Below are 25,207 nucleotides of genomic sequence, written 5' to 3' on the forward strand. Positions count from 1 at the left end.
ATTTCTAATCAGAATAGTTATCAAGCACAGACTTTGGATTCACACAGTACTGGATTTGAACCTTCACTCTATATACCATTCACTACTTGTGTGCCCTTGGGCAAGTGACTTACATACTCAGCTTTCTCATCCATAAAACAGGCATTAGATAAGACTTGTAGAATTTAATAAGATAGTCTATTATCATGACCAGGATCATCATCTAGATCAGAAGTGATAAGAATCTACTTTAGCTTCCCATCTTCACACAGAGTAAGTAATTACCATAACCTAAAAGTCCTTCTGTGATCTGGACCACCATTAACACTGAGATCTTATCTCTAGCTATTATCCCTCACCAGCCCCCTCGAGCCATGCTTGACCTCCATTCTTTTGCTCCTTGAATTTACCAGGCATGTGTCTCACTCAGAGCCTGTGTGTGTACTTTTTCTCTGCCTGGAAGTTTTTACTTTTATTCTCCAGCATGGCTAGCTCCTTCTCATCTTTCAAGATCTATACTCAAAAGTCACTTTCTCGTTATGTTCTTTTCTAGTTACTCTATCAAAAACTGCAATGTACTCTCAAAACATCTCTTACCTCTTTCCCTCTTATATTTTTCTCCATAGCAATCATCACAAATATACTACTTTTTTTAAAATATTTTATTATTTTTATTATAATAAAAATACTTTTTATTATCTGTATCTCTCTGGTACAATGTCTGCTACACAAGTAGAGGGCATTTTTTGGTCTGCTTTGTTCACTTTTATAAACTCAGCATCTAGAACAATGGCTGGCACATAACAGGCACTTAATATATATTTACTGAATGCATAAATGGGTGAAGATTTCCATTCATTTTCTTATCTTCTTCTTGACCTAAAATGCCTTCTTCCTTCATCATGTGGTAGTAGCCTATACCCCATTTAAGGGGGAGGAGAACCAACATTTCTAACCTATCTATCATGTGCCTATGGGCCAGGTACTTTGATAAGTGTTTCAAATGTGTCATCTTTTGTTTAAAAAAATCATCAAAATATTCAGTTATTAACAAGCCCATTTTATAGGTAAGGAACCAGGTTTAGAGTGCTTAAGTAACTTGACCTTGGTCAAGAGCTGGTGCCAGAATACAACATGGTAACTTATGAACACTGGTGTCTATCACATTCTGGACTGAATTAAGCATCAAGGGTGACGAAAGTGATGGGACTGAGGGACAGGGTCATTCAGGGAGAGCAGTGCTAATGATCCTCTCTGAACTTTACTGAACAGAATTAATATTTTTTTTTTATTTTCTCATAGTGATTTATATAGACTCTAGTTATAGGATTTATTCCACAATATATCATTTTGTTTACATAAGGAGTCTAACTTACCAAACTGTGAACTCCTTAAGAAAGAAGAAAAAATATAATTTTGTTCAGTAAATGTTTGTTGAATGAATACATGCTACAGAGAGCCCAAAGATAATGAGAACTTGATGATTAGAGAAATCTTCCATGACCTTCATGCACAGTTTCAATACATTGCCAGTGGTGCAAACTTAAAAAGACTGGATAGCCAGAAAGAGAAGGTAACATGTAAGTTAATTTATGAAAAATATTGATTATGGGTAACAAATAGCTAGATAATAGAGGGGGCAGCAGAGCTGGCAGCTGGAAAATGGTGAAGCTAGTAACAAAGTTTATTAAGATTATTCGTCCTCAATAAGTTCAACATAATTAAGGCCATGGGGATTAGGCAATGGAAAAAATAAACATTAAAAATCATGAGAAAGGAAAATGGATAGGCATTGGCTATTTCACTCTCAAACCATGGTTCCTGAACCAATAGATTTAGCATCACCTATGAGCTTGACAGAAATGCAAAAATGAGGGCCATGTATGAAATTGACTAAATCAGAAACTTGAAGGGTAGGGGTCCATCAATATATGTTTTAATATATTGGCCAAAAAAGCCTGATAGCACCTCCAGGTGATTGAGGCATGCTAAAGTTTGAGAACCACTAGACTTCTTCGAAAGAAATTTCTAGACAAGATGTTTGCCAGCGCCCTCTCATAATTACTTCCACATATAAAAAACTGAAGTGCCAACATAACTCCAAAGCTTACTGTTAATTTAAAACTAGAGAGGAATTGTCTAGCAATCTGTGACATCTGAAGGACATAAGCACTCTGAATGTTCTTCATTAATTTATATTAAAAATGAGACTGATTAGTATCAGAACTTACCATCTACTCATCTAACAGATGACCCAAACCGTATGCCCAAAGCTGTGAAGATTGCAATACATTGTTCATAAGTCTTTAAAACTCTCCCTCACCCTTCACCTAAAAGTGTATTGAAAATAAAGCTACATGAGGCTGTAGTGTGTCTTATCGTTCCTGTAGTATGAGGGTAATGGGCTAGACAACCCAGAAGATCCTTCATGCCTTCCAACTGTAATTCAAGCTGCAAAACTCACTTATTGGCAAATCTGAATTACTGTTGAAATATTTGTTCAAGAATTTTGGATTAGAGTAACAAATTTCAATGCAAGACATCAGGTTTCAATGCTTTCCACAAAAAGTCTTGCCTTATGAATGTATTTCACCAGTTCTAATTTCTAGGCTAATGTGTACTGGCTCTAAGTAAACAAATGCCATGACACATTTAAGCAGGTTTAAAAATATTAAAATTTCAATGTGATGGAATTTAAAAATACAACAAAGTAGTGAATATAACAGAAAAGAAGTAGACTCATAGATCTAGAGAATAAACTAAAGGTTATCAGTGGGGAGTGGGAAGGGCACAACAAGGGTAAGGGGACTAAGAGGTACAAACTATTATGTATAAACTAAGCTACAAAGATATATTGTACAACAGGGGGAATATAGCAAATATTTTAAATTAACTATAAATGGAGTATAACCTTTAAAAATTGTGAATCAGTATATGGTAGACCTGGAACTTATATAACATCATATATATCAACTATACTTGAATAGAAAAAGAAAAACCTTCTATGTGAGATAAAAGTTCACATCTCTAGATTATATCGGAAGGAAGGCCTTTCTAGACATGCCTGCTCCTTTTTCCCCTGGTGTTTATACAAACAGGCACAATGAAACTCAGCAAACTTATCAACAGGTCCTTTACTCAGGAAAACTCAGAAATGCCTAATCCCTCTGCATCAAGCAAAGAGCTCTGACAGATAGCAACACAACAGGATCCACATTTATAATGAAATGTCCTTGGAAAGAAAGGATGTAGGGAAAAGCAGTGAAGGAATCTGGTAGAATCATTGGAATAAACCCAGCTAGACTACCAATACGATCAGATCATTCAACTTCATTTCTTTTAGCAGAAATGTTCCCTAATCATGGCTTATTTTTCCCTATTATATTTTTATATTCATGGAACAGTTAATATTTAAGCAATCATGAATGCTCCAGTGCATATATCAAAACAACTGCTATTACATGCCAGTCTTGGTACAGCACATGAATTCTAATGTTTGTCTCCTTTATTTAAGCAAAATTAAGTTCTGTGCTCTCTGCCAAGGGTTGTTTACAAATTATTGCTTTCTTCAATACCACCACACGCTGCAATAACATTGAGAAAGATAATGTATTTTTAAGGATTGCAATTACCATAAAGACATTAGCTCTGTAGCGACGACCAGACAAGTTTCATACATGCTTTCCTGGCTTTATTTCTAACTCTCACCCTAAATGCTTTCCTGGTGCTACATGACCAGGGCTGACACTAATTCAGCCAAATGTAATATACAGTAGAAAGATGTCTTAATTCTTTATGGAAATGTGACTGTCCTTTTTTCTTTTAACATTCTTGATTTGAGTACAACAATGGTATTTCAAAAAAAAAAAGGGAACAGATAATATCAATTGTGTTAAAGTCAAGCAATTTAAGAGTTTTACACTTGTTTGCTTCATTTATAGCAGCAGTCTGTGAAAGAAGAGCTTAAACTTGAAAACCATGACAACATTAAATGGCATAAAGACTCATCTCAATTGCTACCTTCCGGCCCAGCAGGGCAGCGGTGATGTCAGTTTCCAAGAGAAGACAAATTTTGCTTTCCTGTTCTTTCTGCTCCACCTCTCGGCATTTATCCTTCTATCCCTACTTACTTATTCAAGGAGAATACTCTGCATATGCATTAGCCTGAAGCAGTCAGCACCAGTGGCAAATCAACAACCATTTGTCCTCATTTGAGGCAAGGCCAGAAAGAATTAATGAATCATGTCTATACTTTAAAAACTAAAGCTGTTCTGGCACTTTCAAGTGCTCTTAATCAACCTGCCTATAGGTTTACCAAACAGAGGTTCTTCTGAGAACAGTTTGAACAAAAATCAAGTTATTCTAAATTGGTATAGAAATACGTTACAAACACGAATATCTCTAAGGTCTTTAGTGGTTTCCTCTCAGAAACGGTTTAAGCATTTAACTAAAACTTGCAACTTTTATTGTCATGAGAATTTTACTTAACAAAACTGTTTTATATGCATGAGGTTTGAAAACGAGTGAAGAAATTTTGGGTTTGTTTATTTTATGTTTTTCCTGTACATCACCACCACCAAATAGGTGTATATAACTGATATTGCTATCTATATACAGTGTAAATAAATGACTTTTGGAGGTGTGACATTAGTGGTTTTAAGAACAACTATTTAAGCTATTTAATAACAACTTTTAAGGCCTAAGTTATGCAATATTGCCAAATTATAATTAGAATCTGTGCAACCACTGTTTAGGAATGAGTTACATAATTAGTTAACTCCAACCATTCATTTTCATGACTGTATACTATTCTGCCACATGAATATACTTTAGTTATAGTCTCATGTTGACCATTTCTGTTATCTAGTTTCAATCTTAGAGGGGTGAGGGAGTCATTATTACTGATATTCTTATAGATAATGCTGTTGTGAATATTATTTTGTTATAATACACATAAAATTTACCATTTTAACAATTTTTAAGTGTACATTTAAGTGGTGTTAAGTACATTCAACGTTGTTATGCAACCATAACCAATGTCCACCTCCAGAACTTTTTCCCATGCTGACATTCTGCACCCATTAAACAATAGTTCCCCATTCTTCTTTCTGTCCTACCTGCTAGCAACCATTACTCTGCTTTCTGTCTCTATGAATTTATCTGTTATGTACCTCAATTAAGTGAGATTATCAATATTTGTCCTAATGTGCCTGGTTTATCACACTTAGCATAATATCTTCAAGACTCATCCATGCTGTAGGATATATCAGGTTTCCTTTTTGTAAAGGTTGAATAATAGCCCATTGTGTGTATATAGCATATTTTGTTTATTCATTCATCTGTCAGTGGACACTTGGATTGTTCCCACCTTTGGCCATTGTGAATAATGCTACTATGAATAATCAGTATGCAAATATATGTTCAAGTCTCTGCTTTCAATTCTTTTATGTGTACATACAGAAGTGGAATGTGGCATCATACAGTAATTCCATGTTTAACTTTTTTAGTAACTACCATACTGTTTTCCACAGGGGCTATTATCACACGAGCCATTTTACATTCACACAAGCCATTGTACAAAGGTTCCAGTTCCTCCATTTCCTTCCTAACATGTTTGTTTTCTGTTGTGTGTGGTTTTTTTTTTTTTTTAGATAGTAGCTATCCTAATGGATATGAAGTGGTATTTCACTATAGTTTTGATTCAGGTTTCCCTAATGATTAATGATGTTGAGCATATTTTCATGTGCTGATTGGCCATTTTCTTTAGAAAAATGTCTATTAAAGTCTTTTGCCCATTTTTGAATTAGGTTGCTTGTGCTTGCTGTTGTTCAGTTGTAGGAGTTATGCTTTATCAGATACATGATTTACAAATACTTTCGTCCATTCTGCGGGTTATCTTTCTACTCTATTGATAGTGATTATTCTTGTACAATTTTCCAGAGTCTTTATGTAAGAGCTTATTTAGAGAATATACTAGGAGCAACATTTATGGTTATGGTATCTTCAACATTTCTAAATCATACGAAACTGTTTTCTAAAACAGAGGTATCAAATCACACTCTCACCAGTAGTTCCAATTGACACATATTCTTATTCATTCATGATATTATCAGAATTTAAAAATTTTTGCTCATCTAATATGAAATGATATCTCATTGTGATTTAATTTAATTTTAGGTATGAATATAAAATGTGCTTCCTTGGTAGCTCAACTGGTAAAGAATCCGCCTGAAATATTGGAGACCCTCATTCAATTCCTGGGTTGGGAAGATTCCCTAAAGAAGGGATAGGATACCCAACCTCAGTATTCTTGGGCTTCCCTGGTGGCTCAGATGGTAAAAAATCTGCCTGCAATACGGGAGACCCGGGTTTGATCCCTGGGTTGGGGAGATACCCTGGAGCAGGGCATGGCAACCCACTCCAAGATTCTTGCCTGGAGAATCCCCATGGACAGAGGAGCCTGGCAGGCTGCAGTCCATGGGGTACAAAGAGTTGGACACGACTGAGTGACTGAGCACAGCAGCACAGCACAAGAATGTAAAATGGTTCAAATACCTTGGAAAACAGTTTCTTTTAAACTTAAACCTTACTTTCTATAAGATACAGCACTCCCAGTCCTAGGTATTTACCCAAGATAAAGGAAATTTCTGTCTTGCACATGAATATTAAGAGCAGCATTATTTGTAATAGACAAAAATTAGAAACAACCCAAATTCCCATCAATGAATGGAAATGTGGTGGAATATTATTCAGTAATAGAAATGAGCTACTGATACATATCACAACATTACCCTAAGTGAAAGCCACACCACATGCAAAGTAACAGAAAAGATTACATTACTGAATGATTTCATTCATATGAAATTGTAGAAAAAGTTAAAACTATAGTGACAGAAGGCAAAGAAGTAGTTGCCTGGAGCTGGGAGTAGGGATTGACTGCAAAGGGGCAACACCAAACCACAGGTTGTTAGAACTGTTTCATGTCTTGACTGCAGTCAAGTTTACACAGCTATATACAAACAACAAAATTCATCAGACTGTATACTAAAAAATGAGTAAATCTGATAGTACGTCAATTATACTTTGGTAAATCACTTTAAAAATTACCAGTTAAGTCCAAATCTCTCTTAAGTGTGAACACATATTACTTCTGAAATAATTAACACAACAAACAAACAAAAGTCCTAAGGAGATTCTTTCAGAAATTGACAAGTACCCAGGCCTTTCTTATATATTTCATGAAACCTGAAACTTGTCAAAAGAATGGAATAAACCAAGCTGTGACTGATGTAAAATCCTTTGAATCTTCATCAGCATCTCTCCCTAAATTTCTGAATAGCTTACAATGCTTTCAACTTCACTCAACACAGGTTTCAAAGTAAAATATTCTATTTAATTTAAGTATCTAATAAGCCATTTGGGATTAACAAATACACACTACTAGATTTATAATAGACCATCAAGGATCTACTGTATAGCACAGGGAACTATACTTAATATTCTGTAATAATATATATGGGAAAAGAATATAAAAATGAATATATAAATATATATATAACTGAATCACTTTTTGCATACACCTATGCAATCCATGAGGTCTCGAAGAGTCGGACATGACTGAGCGACTTCACTTTGACTTTTCACTTTCATGCATTGGTGAAGGAAATGGTAACCCACTCCAGTGTTCTTGCCTGGAGAATCCCAGGGACAGCGGAGCCTGATGGGCTGCCGTCTATGGGGTCGCACAGAGTCGGACACGACTGAAGCGACTTAGCAGCAGCAGCAAACCTAATACAACATTCTAAATCAACTATATTTCAATAAAATTAAAAAAATAATTTAAGTATCTAGCTATTTGCTTGAATTTTAAAAACTGAGTTCTTTCTAAATATTCAACCTCAGCATATGTTTATATTTTCTCCCACTTAGTTGCTTGGATTTCAAAGAGAGATCCTTCATACAAAGCATTAAATGCTGACTTTCTTCAGTCTTATTTATCTGAAAAACCTTATGACTATCTCTTATTAAAAGAAATATTACTTAATTCTTTCTCCAATTAGTGAATAAGGAAGGGTACAGACACATAACAGTCATACAGTGGACCATTATATTAGTGTTTTTGAACAGGTACTGATTCTGCCCAAAATTTTAAATAATAGTAACAATTATAAAAGCAGTTAGAAACTTATGAACAGCTGTTTTAAAGATGTTCCTTCTGTAGCATACAAGGGAAGAGAGTTTTCTATGAATATCGATTAAAAAGAGAAGAAATAAAAAGAAAAAAATGAATGACAAGTCTTTGTGTTCGTCCCCATGACAGAAGAGAGGAATGCGATATCTAAGCTTTGGTTTGTGGGAGAGAAGTAAAGCACATGTTGTAAATAAGGCTGGCATTGTGCTTTTTGTTTCTAAAGAAGAGGGGCAGTTTTACAGTACTGGCTATCATATAAAAGAGTACTTCATTATCTTGTGGTTAGTTAACCAGTAATTATAGCAACACAGATTATTTTATATGTGTGCTATTATATAAAAGTCATCTCCTCCTTTTCTTCACCCCATTTCTCCCTATTTTCCTCCCTGTCTCTTGTTTTAGTATTATAATGTGCTGTACTTGGCAACCAGCTCATTAGGTCATGAAGGACTAGAGATGTATGTTTTATTTCTCTTTATCCCTGCAAAGCATCTAGCACAGGGTTCCACAGAAAATAATTAATAATATGGCCAGCTTGCTGCCCAAATACTAGCTAAAAAGTATTGCTTGTCGTTCTTTAGTCACTAAGTTATGTCCGATTCTTTTGTGACCTCCATGGACTATAGCCAACCAGGCTCCTCTGTGCATGGGGATTCTCCAAGCAACAATACTGGAGTGAGTTGCCATGCTTACCTCTAGGGGGTCTTCCCAACCCAGGGATCAAACCTTTGTCTCCTGCATTGGCAGGCAGATTCTTTACCAATGAGCCACCAGGGAAGCCCTCAAAGTATTTATATGTGTGTGTGTGTGTGTGTGTGTGTGTGTGTGTGTGTGTGTGTGTGTGTGTGTGTGTGTGTGTGTGTGTTGTGTGTGTGTGTGTGTGTGTGTGTGTGTGTGTGTGTGTGTGTGTGTGTGTGTGTGTGTTTCATTGGACAGGGAAATTCGTTTGTAAGATAATTACTCACATTCAGTCACAGTAGTCACATATTCTGAAAACAATCTCATACAGTGTCAAAATCCCCTTTGAACAGAGCTTTTATAGGGTAAAAAACCATTTGTTTTCAAACCTCCTAATTATATTCACTAAATGCTGTTCATGTTGTCAACTTTTCCCCACTGTGAGAATTACAAAATCAGTTATAAGATTAAACTCAGAAAATGACTACAGCAATTCACAGAATACTAAGCCAGCTGGGTTCATTTAAATCCTCTATAGAAACAGCTTCTGTGGCAAACCTAGTAAGACCTATAGCTAGCCCCATAAATCATCATTTATTTGGTCTGCTCCAGTGCTGAAATTATTTATTGCCAACCCTGATATATGGCAGACTCATCAAGAACCAAAAAATAAAAATAAAAAAGGTTTTTTTTTTGTAAACTAGCAAATTATTCATCTCTGCCAGCCAGACTACCCAATAGAAGAGTTAACTATATCCATTATTGTTTAGTCACAATGACTTCAACAAGTATCTTTATGGCACAGTATTAAGTTGATTGTGTATTTCACATCAGTGCAAGAGGATACAATTTTTAAAATGAAAGAAAATAAAGATGTATTCATTGCTTTTATTTCCTTGAAATGAGTCTGTATTTAATGAGTCATAAAGCCATAAACAAGTCCCCTATTGGAAACAAATTTTACCCCTCACTATGGTTCTATATACAAATTTATATTGCTTGCTTTTAAATAATTATTATTGGCAGAAGATAAGGAGCATAATGTGGCAACTCTCACTTTGCATTTTTAAAGCTCTTTATAAGTTTGTCAGTTTACATGTAAGAAGAAATATTTAACCCGATTCTATTTCTCTCTGATCATCCAATTCGGAAAAACATGCCTGAAACTTTCCCACTCCTTCATTCCCTCTCTCTTATTTTGTCTCTCAATCTCTTCGACACACACACATACTTCTTAGTTTGGACTGGCTTTTAACTCTCTTTTCTCAGTCCTCCTACTAATACAAAACTTTAAAAAATTGAAATATTTTTCATATCAAAAAGATCATATGTTTCCATAGGGGGGTACAGTAACTAGGAATAGCTAGTTCACAAGGCAAGTGTAAATGTATATACTATATATCCTCATATTACCCCTCATAACAAGTTATCTGGACATATGGGATGCAGATTTAATGGTAACAGAAGTTAACACCAGGGATAGAAGCATAGGTGTCACAATATTAAGAATTATACTTAAAGGTCTTGGTGTGTGTGTGTGTTTAGAGAAGAGAACATTTTCAGATATACAAGCAAAATAGAAAAAAATAATGAGAGGAAAAAAAAAAACAATGTTTCCAAAGCAGTCGATATTGACAAGGAATAATAATCGTTTGCATTAAGACAAATTGCATTTTCAAACTACTATTCTCCAGAGAATTTAATAAACTGAAAATTGGGGGATATAATGAAGTTTTCACACACCCTAAACTATAGTGTTGTAAATGTGATAATATCTAAACAGATGCAATCAAATTCTGAGAAAACAAACAACTGTTACATTTAAAGTATTACCTGACTAATTTGCAGCAATGAATGTAAATTAATGAATATTTCAACTTAGAGAAAAACCTTTAAATAAACTCATGGGAACTCTGTATTTTTAGAGGCAAGTAGAATAAGAGTGTGAGTTTGTTTCTTTTCATCAGAGCTCAAGGTCCCGATAGACATACTCTCTCATAACTATACCAATTTGAAGAAGTACATCTACAAAACTGGTTAATCCCTGTGCCTAATGTGATCATATACTTTTACCCCTGCTGATATTGCAGGTAGTCTTTTTTCTCACCTTGATTCTGTAAAGTATGCTATAGAGAATAAGAAAGATACAAAGCAACTCCACATTAACATAAATCAGGAAAATGCTGTAACCATTTGGAAACATTGAGATATCTATGTTAGAAATAGAGACTAGGTACCCTGCATCTCGGGCTTCCCCAGTGGCTCAGCAGGTAAAGAATCCACCTGGCATGCAGGGGACACAGGAGATGTGGGTTCGATCCCTGGGTCAGGAAGACCCCCTGGAGGAGGGCATGGCAACCCACTCCAGGATTCTTGCCTGGAGAATCACCATGCACAGAGAATCCTGGAGGGTCACATAGTCGGACACGACTGAGTACGCATGCACCCTACATCTTAGAAGTGGGAAGACAGGAGATTTTCAAACTGAAGGACAATCTCTGAAGCACATGGTAGCGTGTTCACGGGATTACAAAATACGGGAGATGTGCTCATTTTTTTCCAACCCTTCAGTTCAGTTCAGTCGCTCAGTTGTGTCCGACTCTTTGTGACCCCTGGCAGCACGCCAGGCCTCCCTGTCTATCACCAACTCCCGGAATTTACTCAAACTCATGTCCATCGAGTCGGTGATGCCATCCAGCCATCTCATCCTCTGTCGTCCCCTTCTCCTCCTGCCCTCAATCCTTCCCAGCATCAGGGTCTCTTCCAATGAGTCAACTCTTCGCATGAGTTGGCCAAAGTATTGGAGTTTCAGCTTCAACAGCAGTCCTTCCAATGAACACCCAGGACTGATCTCTCAGAGTAATTCTATTAATATTCCTATAATGACTTCTATTTCAATTTGAATAATAAAAAAAATATTTCTCATTTTACAATCTACAGGAGAGGCAAGAAAATCCACATGTGACTTCCCCCATTTTCACTACTCTGTAAGGGGCAGAGTTGGTTCTGTAATTCTTCCTTGAAATGAGCCATGTATAACTAAACATTCTGTTACAATACAGTGAGAGGCAGTGTGTTGCAAGGTTTTGAACACAGAAAACCTATATTTAAACCCAAACTTGGAAATTTACTAGCTTTTTTATCTTGTAAAAAATTACATAACCTCACTGGGCTTTCATGTGTGTGTCCATGCTCATTCACATCCAACTCTTTGCGACTGCATGGACTGTAGCCCACCAGGCTCCTCTATCCATGGGATTCTGCTTGCAAGAATACTGGAGAGGGTTGCCATTTTCTCCTCCAGGGGATCTTCTGAACCCACGGATTGAACCTGAGTCTCCTGTGTCTCCTACATTGCAGGCAGATGCTTTACCGCTGAGCTGTTTCATAATTTACAAAATGGGATTAATAATAATAAATCTCTCTGAATCACAAGCTAAATCGCTTCAGTCGTGTCCGACTCTGTGTGACCCCATAGACGGCAGCCCACCAGGCTCCCCCATCCCTGGGATTCTCCAGGCAAGAACACTGGAGTGGGTTGCCATTTCCTTCTCCAGCGCACGAAAGTGAAAAGTGAAAGTGAAGTTGCTCAGTTGTGTCCGACTCTTCACAACCCCATGGACTGCAGCCTACCAGGCTCCTCTGTCCATGGGATTTTCCAGGCAAGAGTACTGGAGTGGGGTGCCACTGCCTTCTCCGTTAATTACAGGCATTTATACTTATAAATTTTTCTCTAAGCATTGCTTTAGGTGTATCCCATAAGTTTTGGGATGTTGTATGTTCATTTTCACTCATCTCAAATTAACTTTGTAATTCCTTCTTAGACATATTGGTCATTTAAAAGTGTATCTAATATTCCATTGTGTATATGTACCACAGCTTCCTTATCCATTCGTCTGCTGATGGACATCTAGGCTGCTTCCATGTCCTGGCTATTATAAACAGTGCTGCGATGAACATTAGGGTACATGTGTCTCTTTCAATTCTGGTTTCCTTGGTGTGTATGCCCAGCAGTGGGATTGCTGCATCACAAGGGATATATCTGAACTGTAAAAACACAGGCAACCAACTGGGTAGACTACTGACCAGGATTTACTGATCTTTACTAGGGTGCCTTTCAGTATATCTTACGGTTATTTTCAATGGTATCTTTGGTTTTAATTTAATAGTGCAATATTTATTTTATAATCCATGTTTGAGGGTGAATTTTTGGTTTATATTGATATGAAACAATACACTTTTATATTTTTGCAAATAAACCATAGTTAAATCTTACAATTATATATGTAATAGTTTTGATGGTAAAAATACACCCTTTATATCTGTGAAAAACTTAAAAACTGCTAATACTTATGTTGAGCTCTCATGACAAATCCTTTTATTTAATCAAATTGCATACCTTTCATTCAATAGTAATTTTTATACAATAGACACTGGGGATAAAATGTAGAATAAAATAATAACCACCCTCCATGAACTCTGCATCTTTAGAGAGAAAGAGAGATCAAATTAAAAAGTACAGTAAAGTAAGTAAATAGTCCTATAATACTTATCCTCACAATGTTTAATGGGAACCAGAGAAGAGCCAAAGGGTAAAAACTAGATAACCAGATGAAGAAGAGTAGCAAACGACATTATAAAAATGTGAAAGGCAAGCTGCTCTAGTTACATGTTTAAAACAAAAAACAAAAACAAAGGTGAGAGAGAGAAAAATAAATAAAGTATAATCAGGAGACCAAGATGCTACCTCAATTTTCTTTTTTTTTAAATTTATTTTTTAATTGAAGGATCATTGCTTTACAGAATTTTGTTGTTTTCTCTCAAACCTCAACATGAATCAGACATATGTATACGTATGTCCCCTCCCTCATGAAACGCCCTCCCCATCCCACCCCTTCTAGGTTTGTACAGAGCCCCTGTTATTTTCTTAATTAATGTGACCAACTGGCCCAGTTTCCCTGAGATTGCCCAATTTTTGTAGTGAAAGTCGTGAATCTCAAGAAAGCTATCAGTCCTGGGCACACCAAGATAGTTGGTCATGATACCCAGCTTTATGAAACTCACTGTAACCAACTAAGAAGGGAGCGGTCTGTAATTCCGAAAGAGAACCATATACCAGCCAGGTTAGCATCTTGATCTTGAACTTCCAATCTCCAAATCGGTGAGAAAATTAATTTCTGTTGTTTAAGCCACCCAGCCTGCAGTATTCTCCTATGACAGCATGAACTAACCAATACACTAACCAAAGTATAATATTTCTCTTCTCCAAGGGTCAGTTTTCTCATCTGAAGACTGAAGAGGCTAGACTGATTAGATAGTTTCTGATGTCAAGGTTCTAAATTTAGAGACAATTCTCATCATTTCAATTAAAATTATTAGATACTATATAATTTTTAGACTTCTTACATGTAACTTTTTTATTAGATCTTTTATAGATTTTCTTTTGAATTACAAATTTCTTAATTTTGTTTCCACAGACAGCAGTCATTTTCCTTACAAATCACATTTTCTAGTATGTTATATTTCAGACTGAAACTGAACCTAATTCACTCTCTATTTTACAACTTCTACGGGGGAGACAGATGCTTTCTTTTGTATACTTGGCGAGATAGCTGTAATATTCTCTCACTAATACCATGTGATAGCCTCTAGGAAATAAGACCATAATGTTACAAAACTTTATATAAATGGTGAATCTTAGAAAAAAGGTAGCACAATTACATTATCCTATTAACCCTCTAAATCAAAGTTAGATATCTAAAATTTTCTCCACAGTAAAACCAAATGTTTTCTTCAGGTTGTTTACATCTGTACAAAAATATATCAACATACCACATTATAATTTGTTATGTCTCTCTATCCAGCTAGAATGACTAGAAAGTCATAGTATAGGTGAAGGAGATATTAAGGCAAAAAAAAAGGTTTTGGCCTTCATACTTTCTAAAATGGGTGTGAGTAATTTTCAAAAAAAAAAAAAAGTTATGGAGGCAACATACTGAATCTAGTACCCAAATTACTCAAAATCTTCTAACAACCTGCCTATCAATGTTATTTGTTTCCAACATATACCCAGTATTCCAGGCACTGTAGGTTTTTAACTCATCTTCAAACATATCATGAATTATTCCTAGTTGCATATCATCATTAAAAAGAACTACTACCATTTTTTTAACATAGTAATTTTTCAAAGTACAGTAACAAAGATAATTTTATTTGACCCTGAAAATAATCCTATGAAAATAAACACGGGTCATTGTATTTCCTCATTTATAGATGAGGAAACAGGTTTGGAGAGAGTAGGTGACTTGGCCATGAAACTTTGGCTAGTAATGGGCAAAACAGAAACTAACATGCAAGTTCTAAACCCAGTGTTCTCCCATCTTGTAAGGTTATGGCTTCTTCTTTCATTCATATAACTTAATTAGACCTATCTTTCAAGATCTTTCTGTTCTAATTTATCAGTACCACTCATCTTCACCTCTAGCACAAAAAATTTCTCCCTCCCCTGAAGTCTTGCTAAGCTTAAAGTAATCTCAAATGCTAATAATTTTTATATTCATTGACAGAGTATATTGCAACATTACATAATACTCTGTAGGTATATTTCCAGGCTACTCAGCTGTATCACAAGCTGGAGCTTTCTGTGTGTTCTGAAATGTATGTATCCGCCTGGGATACCAACCATCTGTTTTATTTGCCTTTGTTTGGACCTGGCTGTTATCCCTTCACTGGTCTCTAAATTTTGGTATCCTGATCCTTGGTAATAGACTCCTTTAAGGCATGACCAATCATGCCTTCACTTGGACAAGGGATATTCCTTTTCATTTTTATTTTTGGTAACTATTATTTATTTACACAGACCTTCTTTTGTACTTTTTGATAATAGCTATCAATTTTAAATATGTAATCAGTGTACATTCCAAAATGCATGCTAGAAAATGCAAGTATACAAGAAAAATAAAACTAACAAGGGATACATAGAAACTGAAGATGTTTTTCCTTTAATTATCACTGAAATTCCCTATTCATGACTGCTATATAAACTAAACTCTTATTTCTCTTCAGACTTCCTTGAAATGGCTTCTTTTTCTTTTCTGAGATCTTAAATTTTTTTACATTTTAAAAAAATTCTTAATTGGAGGATGATGGCTTTACAATGTTGTGTTAGTTTCTACAATACAACAATGTGAATCAGCCATGCATGCTTGGTAAGTTGCTTCAGTTGTGTCTGACTCGTTGTGACTCTATGGATGGTAGCCTACCAGGCTCCTCTGTCCAAGGGATTTTCCAGGCAAGAATACTGGAGTGGATTGCCAGGTCCTCCTCCAGGGGACTTTCCCAACCCAAGGTTGGAACTACAGTCTCTAATGTGTTCTGCGTTGGTAGGCAGGTTCTTTACCACTAGCACCACCTGGGAAACTCCAGGTATGCATACATCCCTTCCCTCTGGAGCCCCCCACATGCCATCTCTCTAAGTCATCACAAAGTACCAAGTTGAGCTCCCTGTGCTATACAGCTGTTTCCCACTAGCCATCTATTTTACACATGGTACTGTACATATGTCAGTGCTACTTTCTCAATTAGTCCCACCCTCTCCTTCCCTGGCTGTGTCCACAAGTTTCTACACCAGGCCAATTGGTCTCTCTTTCTAATTAGAATTTGAATTAAACACAGGGAAAGAAGGAATAAACTGGTTAGAACTAATACACCCTAGAGGCAACTTTCTGCAAAGACTTCCCATTCATTCCTGCTTTCAACATTCTCAAAGCTGCCATAATTGGTGCTATTTCAACGGACAAGTTCTTCAGCCTATCCCCACTTTCTGGTTGAGCTCCTAAATTTCATTTCTTGCTTAAATCAGGCAGAGTCACTTTCTGTTGCTTGCAAGTCAGTCACTTTAGTCGCTCAGTCGTGTCCAACTCTTTGTGACCCCATGGACTGTGGCACACTAGGCTTCCCTGTCCAGCACCAACTTCCAGAGTTTACTCAAACTCATGTCCACTGAATCAGTGATGCCATCCAACCATCTCATCCTCTGTCATCCCCTTCTCCTCTCGGCTTCCATCTTTCCCAGGATCAGGGTCTTTTCCGAAGAGTCACTTCTTCGCATCAGGTGGCCAAAGTATTGGAGTTACAGCTTCAGCATCAGTCCTTCCAATGAATAGTCAGGACTGATTTCCTTTAGGATGGACTGGTTGGATCTCCTTGCAGTCCAATGGATTCTCAAGTCTTCTCCAACACCACAGTTCAAAAGCATCAATTCTTCGGTGCTCAGCTTTCTTTATAGTTAGTTCAACTCTCACATCCATACATGACTATTGGAAAAACCATAGCTTTGACTAGACGGACTTTTGTTGGCAAAGTAAAGTCTCTGCTTTTTAATATGATGTCTAGGTTGGTCACAGCTTTTCTTCCAAGGAGCAAGTGTCTTTTAATTTCATGGCTGCAGTCACCATCTACAGTGATTTCAGAGCCCAAAAAATAAACTCTCTCACTGTTTCCATTATTTCCCCATCTATTTGCCATGAAGTGATGGGACCAGATGCCATGATCTTAGTTTTCTCGACGTTGAGTTGTAAGCCAACTTTTTCACTCTCCTCTTTTACCTTGCAAAGTACATTCCTTATCTGATATACATACAAAGCGCAGTGCCTAGGGAGAGCTAAGAATTTTTAAATGCTTTGTTCTTTTGTAGATTATATGTTATTATACACTGAAAACAAAAATAACAAACAACCCTGCAGCACAACATTACTATTGGTTAGAATTTTAATAATCAACAGGTAAGCAGAGTCCAAGCTAACATTGGAAACTCATCTGCATAGAAATGATTTTTATTACAGTTCAACACCCTAGATTGGTGACTCACAGTGATAACACACTGCTGCAAATTAGCAAAGCATTTCGTGATAAGGGTAGCACTTATTGTGACCATCTGAATTTTTAATATCATTTTACTACAAGAAACATAGGATAAATTTAACTACTTATGACATGGCTCCTTTTTAACTATGTGAATATTTTAACATAATCTATAGCTTCTTATAGGAGAAGGCAATGGCACCCCACTCCAGTACTCTTGCCTGGAAAATCCCATGGATGGAGGAGCCTGGTAGGCTGCAGACCATGGGGTCGCTAAGAGTCAGAAATGACTGAGCGACTTCACTTTCATACATTGGAGAAGGAAATGGCAACCCACTCCAGTGGTCTTGTCTGGAGAATCCCAGGGACGGGGGAGCCTGGTGGGCTGCCGTCAATGGGGTCGCACAGAGTCAGACGCAACTGAAGCAATTTAGCAACAGTAGCAGCATAGCTTCTTATGAAAAAATAGAAGATTACAGTTTTAAATTCACGAAGAAAGGAAATAATCATTAGAATAATTTATGTAGGCAAGTACAGTCAGTACCCAGGAAAGAAAGTCCCCTCTGCTATTTTAATTGAGAAAAAAAAAAATGCTAAGAAAAATCAACCAAGTAATCTTTTATAATATAACTGGAATTTAACAGCAATTATAGCCAATCATACATCAGTAGTTAACTCAATTTTCAACAGATTGTAAATTTAAGCTAACTATTTCTACATACTTCAGTAAATTTCTCTCTAATTTTAGACATCTATATCTACTTAGAATCCTTTGTATCTCAGGAACATCTTTTTAATCCTAGATATTGTGGGAATATCATACATGTATATGATATTTCTCTTTCTTAATGACAAGTATTCCCCTGAACATAAAAATCCTACTGAAAAGTGGGAGAGGGCAAAAGATTTTTAAACATTCACTTCTTTCTCTTTTAGAACATCTATTACTACACGCTAGTATTTCCCACAAGAATATTTTTTATTTTATTTGAAGTTGTCAAAAATCTTAGTGCTGAATCCTTTGAGCATACTTCTAGTGATAGATGTCAGACCAGCACTGTATGGAAGAACTTTTATTTGACAGGAAGATGACAGGACGAAGCCTCTATCCAAAATATAAGATGCAACTGTACAATCCTTCTGTGAGATTAATGGAATCTTTTGTTCCTACGTATAAATGACTTATTCATTATTGCCTCAATAAAATCCATTCATGCTATTAATTTGAATAGTCTGAAATTAAGACACTTAAAAAGGTGCATATTTATTCAAATTAGGACAGTTTGTTTTAAATGTCTTCTTTATATGAATTAAATGTGAAACAGACTAACAATACAAATTTCCAATGATATTTTAACTTATGTCTTTGTAATCACCAACCAAGAACACTTTGAGATTCATTCACTGTGCCTACAGTATATACTCTAAACAACTAACATCTTGATAAGAGATGCTTGTACTAGTTTAGTGTATATGATGTGCAATAAAATGCAAAGTCTTATTTAGTTTTACCCTCCAAATCAGGGTGTGAGTTATTCTAATTTATTACAAGCACTGCTTTATTCTCATTGGCATCATCAAATAATTTCACATGTCCCTTCATATCACAAGAAGAGGGACTAAAAATGTTTTTTAACAAAAATCTAACATTCCAGACCATCTTCTCTATCTTCCCATCTTTCCTTATGCCTCTCAAAAATAAATCAGGAGTAAACAATACAATTCCATTATGCATCTTCTTATCTACAAATGTTATTCTTTATGTCTATCTGGGAGAAAACAACCAGGAGCAAATCATTTTTGATACATATTAAAATGCTAGCACATTTATATGTAATGCACATCTATTTAATGCATAAATAGAAAAGAAATTTATATCCATCCCTAGATTGGGGATTCTTGTAATAATATACTTCAAGAACTAACCAAAGTTTTGTAATGTTTTCAGATGTAAAAGAAAACAAAAAGTGAAACAATGGTGAGATGTCAAAGACTGATTGCTTGTTTTCAGATTTATTTCTGTCTCTAGCTTTCTTATAGGCCTTCCCCTCAGAGTCTGTTCAGTTTTCTTTGTGTAACAGACAGGTTTCTCCCTTGAATACAGTGGTTTGCACTAACCTAGAAATGGACCTATGTCATCAATTTTGCACTTGTCCATTTCTTTGTTTACCTTTCACAAGAATTAAAACCTCGAAAATAATACCATGAAATGGTTTAATCAAAACAATAATAAAATTATCATTTAATTTTTAAAAAACTTTTAGTTAATGCACTAGATTCTTAGTATAAGCTTATTAACACAACACTTTAAACAAAAAAAGAGTATTATTTTCTTAGAGGAGAATAAGCAAAGCATATTCAGAAAGAAATATTTGGCTATTACCTCACTGAACTTAGCTCCTCAAATACTTTCTGGGGAGACACAAAATAAGTTTGAAGGCATTAAAATACAACGTTGCATCTAGTTTATAAAAGCCATTTTTTTGGATCTAAAAACTCCAGAAAGATTTGATCAGCAAGAGCTGAACAGTATACTATAGAAGAATTTGCAGTCTTTGAGATTTTATTACAATAAGATTTTTGAAAATCATTTATCTGTTTTAAAGATGACTTCACTCAGTCAAGTCCAACTCTCTGTGACCCCATGGACTGTAGCCTGCCAGGCTCCTCTATCCATGGAATTCTCCAGGCCAGAATACTGGAGTGTGTGGCCGTTCCCTTAGCCAGGGGATCTTCCCAACTCAGAGATTGAACCCAGGTCTCACATGCCATAAAATTCATCCTTTTAAAGCATACTATTTTGGCTTACATACTATTGGTGTTTAAAGTGACTTCTCTCTCATAGATGAGATTATTGTTGTAAATTGGCATTATAAGATGTTCTCTTACCTTACAGAGAAAGTTGATCTTAAAACCCAAAGACTGGGCATTTCTTGAGCCTGAGTTCATGTAGTTTCCAACCAAAAGAACTAACTCTAAAAGTCTGTTAAAGCTTTCACTTTTCTTCAGTTCTTCACAGGCCAGAGTTACTGCTATGATGCTTGGCTTGATGTTGTTTACATGTTCTTCAAATGTGAGCTTGAAAAGAATGCTATTGAGACGAGGCCGCAACATTTTCACTGAGCTCATCTGTAAGATAAGGAATTCTGTATAAGACTATATATATATATATAAATATAAATATATATATATATATAAAGCCCATTATTTTTCTCGCTAGTGGGGATCATTTTATAGATGATACTGTAAAAATTTTGAATAAAATGAATTCTCTCTGGGTTTTAACAGCTGCATTTCCTTCTCCAGAACACTTTAACAAATATTATTCTGTTTTAGACATTTCAAAGGAGTATTTTTTCAAAAGTTAAAAAAGTAGCTGTTCAGTTTCAAAGAATAAATGAAATCATCCTTATAGCATTAAGAAAATATTATTGAAGCTAGCTAGCTGCTATATGTTAATTGCATAATCATTAGTCATCAATAAAATTTAAAGTGCCAAAAATTTGTCCCTGAGGGGAACTATGAAAATGCACAAATATAACACTGAATTGAGTGAACGGCTGGGCCACATATTAAAAAAACATATATCATGACAGATAATATAAGTGGAGCCACATTTCCTAAAAAAAATGTGGCTTCACTATTACCTATTTCTATGCTGTTTGAAACCAGAAGACTAGCTCTGATTGAGCACCTAATAATTTTAAACCTATGATCTATATTAATAAAATATATTAAATATTTATATATGCTCTAAAGAATTTCACCTGCTTGACAGAATGTTGATGTTAAACAAGTTATGGTAAAATTACATGAACTTACTTTTAGGTACATTATTCAAGAATTCTATATTGGTTTTCTTCAAAACACTTCGTTAGGTTTTACTTGTTTCATAGTATGGGTTCACATTCTCTATTCCCTTTGGTATAGTTCCTATGATAATAATTCTTTTTAGTCTTTAATTTCCCATAACCCTAGGTCATTTAACTAGTTTTCATTCACCAAATTAATTCTGGGAGAGAGGTGGGTGGAGGGTCAACACATAAGAACATATTCAAGTACACACATAGTGAAATTATTAACAATCCTAATTATTTTACTTTTTACATATAGCTTAGCTTTTTTAAATACAAATGCCAGTCACAGAGTAGGCATGGGATAACTATAGACAACATGAAAATAATTTGACAACATAAAACTAAGAGTTCTTAAGGGGACAAAATACCCCTCAAAAGCAGCAAAACGAGCTGTCAAATAGACCCTATCTGCTCTAACACAAAAGTAAAACATAGTCTATCATTTTTCCTCTTTGAAATAAATTTTGTCATTAACCATGGGTGCCTGCCTCTCCAAAAATTAACCTTTTCTGTCTGCTAATCCTCCTATATGCATTCATGCTTTTCATAGGCAGATGTATAAAAGTATACTGGGAATACCCCTGTTATTATGTCTGAAATGTAGGTCATATCACTCATCAATAGCTTTGCAAAAACACAATCAGGGGAATATTCAAAGCATCCAACTGTTTTTTTCAGTACTCGCATGGTAAGTATAAGACACACCATCTACTCACAAAAAGTGTCCAGTATAGCTTAAAACTCATAACACAATCACTTGATAACTACAGCTAACAATAAAACTAGCCCATGATTCTAAATGGGTAAACAGAAATTAAGTGCTGGAGATGTTCACTGAAATAAGACAAAACTTTAAACTCTATGACTACAACATTCAATGAAGGCTTCACAGTAAAGGGGATACAAATGGATAAATAAATAAAAATTAAGCAAGTAGAGAGAAAGAGAGAGAAAGTGAGTGAGTAAGCAAAAACAAACAAGGACCAAAAAGAAGTTGTAGAGAGAATGAATGAAGTGAGAAAAGGTTTATACGTTAGGAATATATGAGGTATATACCTAGGGGCAGAATTTGAATCAAAGACCCTTTAGAGTCCATGTAAACGCCATAAAAATTGGAAGCTAACCGCATTAAAGTCTCCATGAATGAACAAGTCTAATCTCCCACGTGTAAATTCGTGTGGGAATCTATCCAAGGTTCTATGTCTTTTTCTGCCTTCATTTATGCCTCTATCACTGTTTCCAAATCCTTTCCCACTTAATGTTTCCTTTCTTTTTACTGTTACCTGGCTGTCATTAGCACAGAAGCATGTTTTCTATCATTTTATTAATATATGTGTAAGAAGTAGGAATTTTTCAGTCTCCCTGATGGTTAAAAAAAATCACAGAACTACTTGGACCAGGCGCTGGTCACCATATACCTCCCTTCTGGCTATGCCCTGTAAGACCTATGGGAACCCTGAAAACCACAGGGGCTTTGGTCTGAGATCCACAAGGAATTTAAAGCCTAAATTACATAGATATTTTTACTCTTGCTTCAGTTCTAATACCATGTGTTTTCATTCATATCTGTGTTGCATTCATATCTGTTTCCGGGCTTTGTATTTCAATACTTGGTTTACAAACCCAAAACAGCATGGATTTGATTTTTTTTCCAATGCCACCCCCAACCAAAATAATGTGACTGAAAGTACTTTAATAAGTATAGTAACAATAACAGCAATTAACATTGAGTACTCTGTGCCAGACATTGTTCTAGAAATCTGTTATATACATATATGTGGCTATACATATACATATACAAAACCACCCTAGGAAGTGGTTATTTGCATTGTGTGTTAGTCGTTCAGTCACGTCAGACTCTTTGTGACCCTATGCACTGTAGCCCACCAGGTTCCTCTGTCCATAGAATTGCCCAGGCAAGAATACTCGAGTGGGGAAACCTTCCCTTCTCCAGGGGATCTTCCTGACCTAGGACTGCACCCGGGTCTCCTGCATTGCAGGTGGATTCTTTACCATCTGAGCCACCAGGAAAACGCGTTATTCACGTTAGTCTCCTAAAAATGAGGAAAGTGAAGCACAGAAATACTAAATAACTTGTACAGAGTCAAATTGTATGTTGAAGTTGTGAACTCAGGCATTTTGGCTACAGAACTCAGACGCTCGATAACTACACCAAGCCACCTCTTGAGTCATACTGAGAGTGGTATGTATGACTTGTTGAAGAATAGACTAGGGACAGGAATATTGTTAGTTAACTTTTCAAAAGGTCTTAGAAACAGGTAATGCTCTAGGATGTTGACAGTAGAAAGGGAAAGAAAGCAACATTAAGGAATTAAGAAAGAAGAATTAAGGAAGAAGCAAAGGGACTTAGTAGTAAATGACCAGCTATGGGAGGATAAAGGCAAAGATGGTTCCAAGGTGTTTAATCCTTTGTGAGGTAGAATACTGTTGGCATTAATGAAGGCAGAAGGAAGTGCCAATTTGGTTTGGCTTACTGTTTGGTTTTTTATGTTTGTTTCAGAGAATGAGGGTGGATGAATTTGCTTCCCTTGATCTGCTACCTATACTCCATTAAGTCAATCAGGGACTAAGGCAGTGTAGGCTGGTAGGGTACGGGTTAGTACCAAATTCAACCAAATGACTGAATCTAGACAGTTCTGCCGAGTCTGACTGTGTGAAGCTAATCCACCTAATTTCTCTGCTTCAGTTTCCTCATTTGTAATGAAGGGGAAAGTCCTGTTAAGCAGTCTCGTTTTGATAATTAGGTAGGAGCCAAACAAATGATCCATATATATTAGTTCCTTCCTTTTTTGTCTCTGTTTCTAGAGTTGTGGAAAGGTGAGGTAAACAGTGTGAGATCCACAAATAAAAACTATTAGTTGGATGTTACCAAGACATTTTTATTAGCATTTTAAGTGAACTTGGTTCACCATCCTTTCAGACACCAGTGTATTTTACTTCTAACAGAGACACTATTAGATTCCCATTATTAGGACATGGATTAGGACATGACTTAGCAACTAAACAACAACATTAAGACTCCAAATCTTGAAGTCATGTTGAAATCATGACAAACACAATGTAATTTAATACCATTCCTTGCCTATATTTTAACCTGAAGAATTACTTAGAATTGGCTCTTATTTTCAGTTCTCATCATTCAAGCTTAAAATTTACATACTTCAAGGTTGAATCACTAAAACTGACTATTTGAATGTGTTCCCTGATCCTTCCAGCATTCCCCCCTCCAAATCGTCACATGAATAGTAAAATGAACCTCTGTAATAGTGAAATAATATTGCTTTCCTGATATTTTGAATTTAGCTATTGTTATGATATCTGGTAGCATTTGGAAATTCAGTCCTTGAATTTAGGAGCTAAGTATCAGAGTTGGCAGATTTCGGAGTTATCAGAATATTGTGGAAGGCAGGTTGTTGATGAGGAGTATGTAGAGAGAAGAATCAAAGACTGCATCTTGTGTAGCACCTAACATAGGTCCTTGCATATGTTAAACATTCAAATATTTGCTGATTGATTTTAAAACCACTCCTGAGCTATCTATTTTCTGGATCTTCTCCCAAGGAAGACAGGTAGGTTGCCTATTGAACAAAATTAACAATGGATGGTAATATTTTACTGT

At 35.8% G+C, this 25,207-nt stretch overlaps 1 protein-coding gene across 15 annotated transcripts in view; it reads right to left on the reverse strand.

Moving 5' to 3' along the window:
- Positions 1–25,207, reverse strand: part of DIAPH2 (diaphanous related formin 2) — a 952,992-nt gene that overhangs the window by 436,686 nt on the left and 491,099 nt on the right. For all 15 annotated transcript variants that reach the window (XM_081565323.1, XM_081565331.1, XM_081565339.1 and 12 more), the window contains one exon: positions 20,600–20,839. In XM_081565323.1, the coding sequence (XP_081421449.1) occupies positions 20,600–20,839 (240 nt within the window). The remainder of the gene's footprint in view (positions 1–20,599; positions 20,840–25,207) is intronic.

This window comes from Giraffa tippelskirchi, chromosome X, assembly GCF_054371585.1.
Source record: "Giraffa tippelskirchi isolate mGirTip1 chromosome X, T2T-mGirTip1v1.2.pri, whole genome shotgun sequence".
NCBI classification, from domain to species: domain Eukaryota; kingdom Metazoa; phylum Chordata; class Mammalia; order Artiodactyla; family Giraffidae; genus Giraffa; species Giraffa tippelskirchi.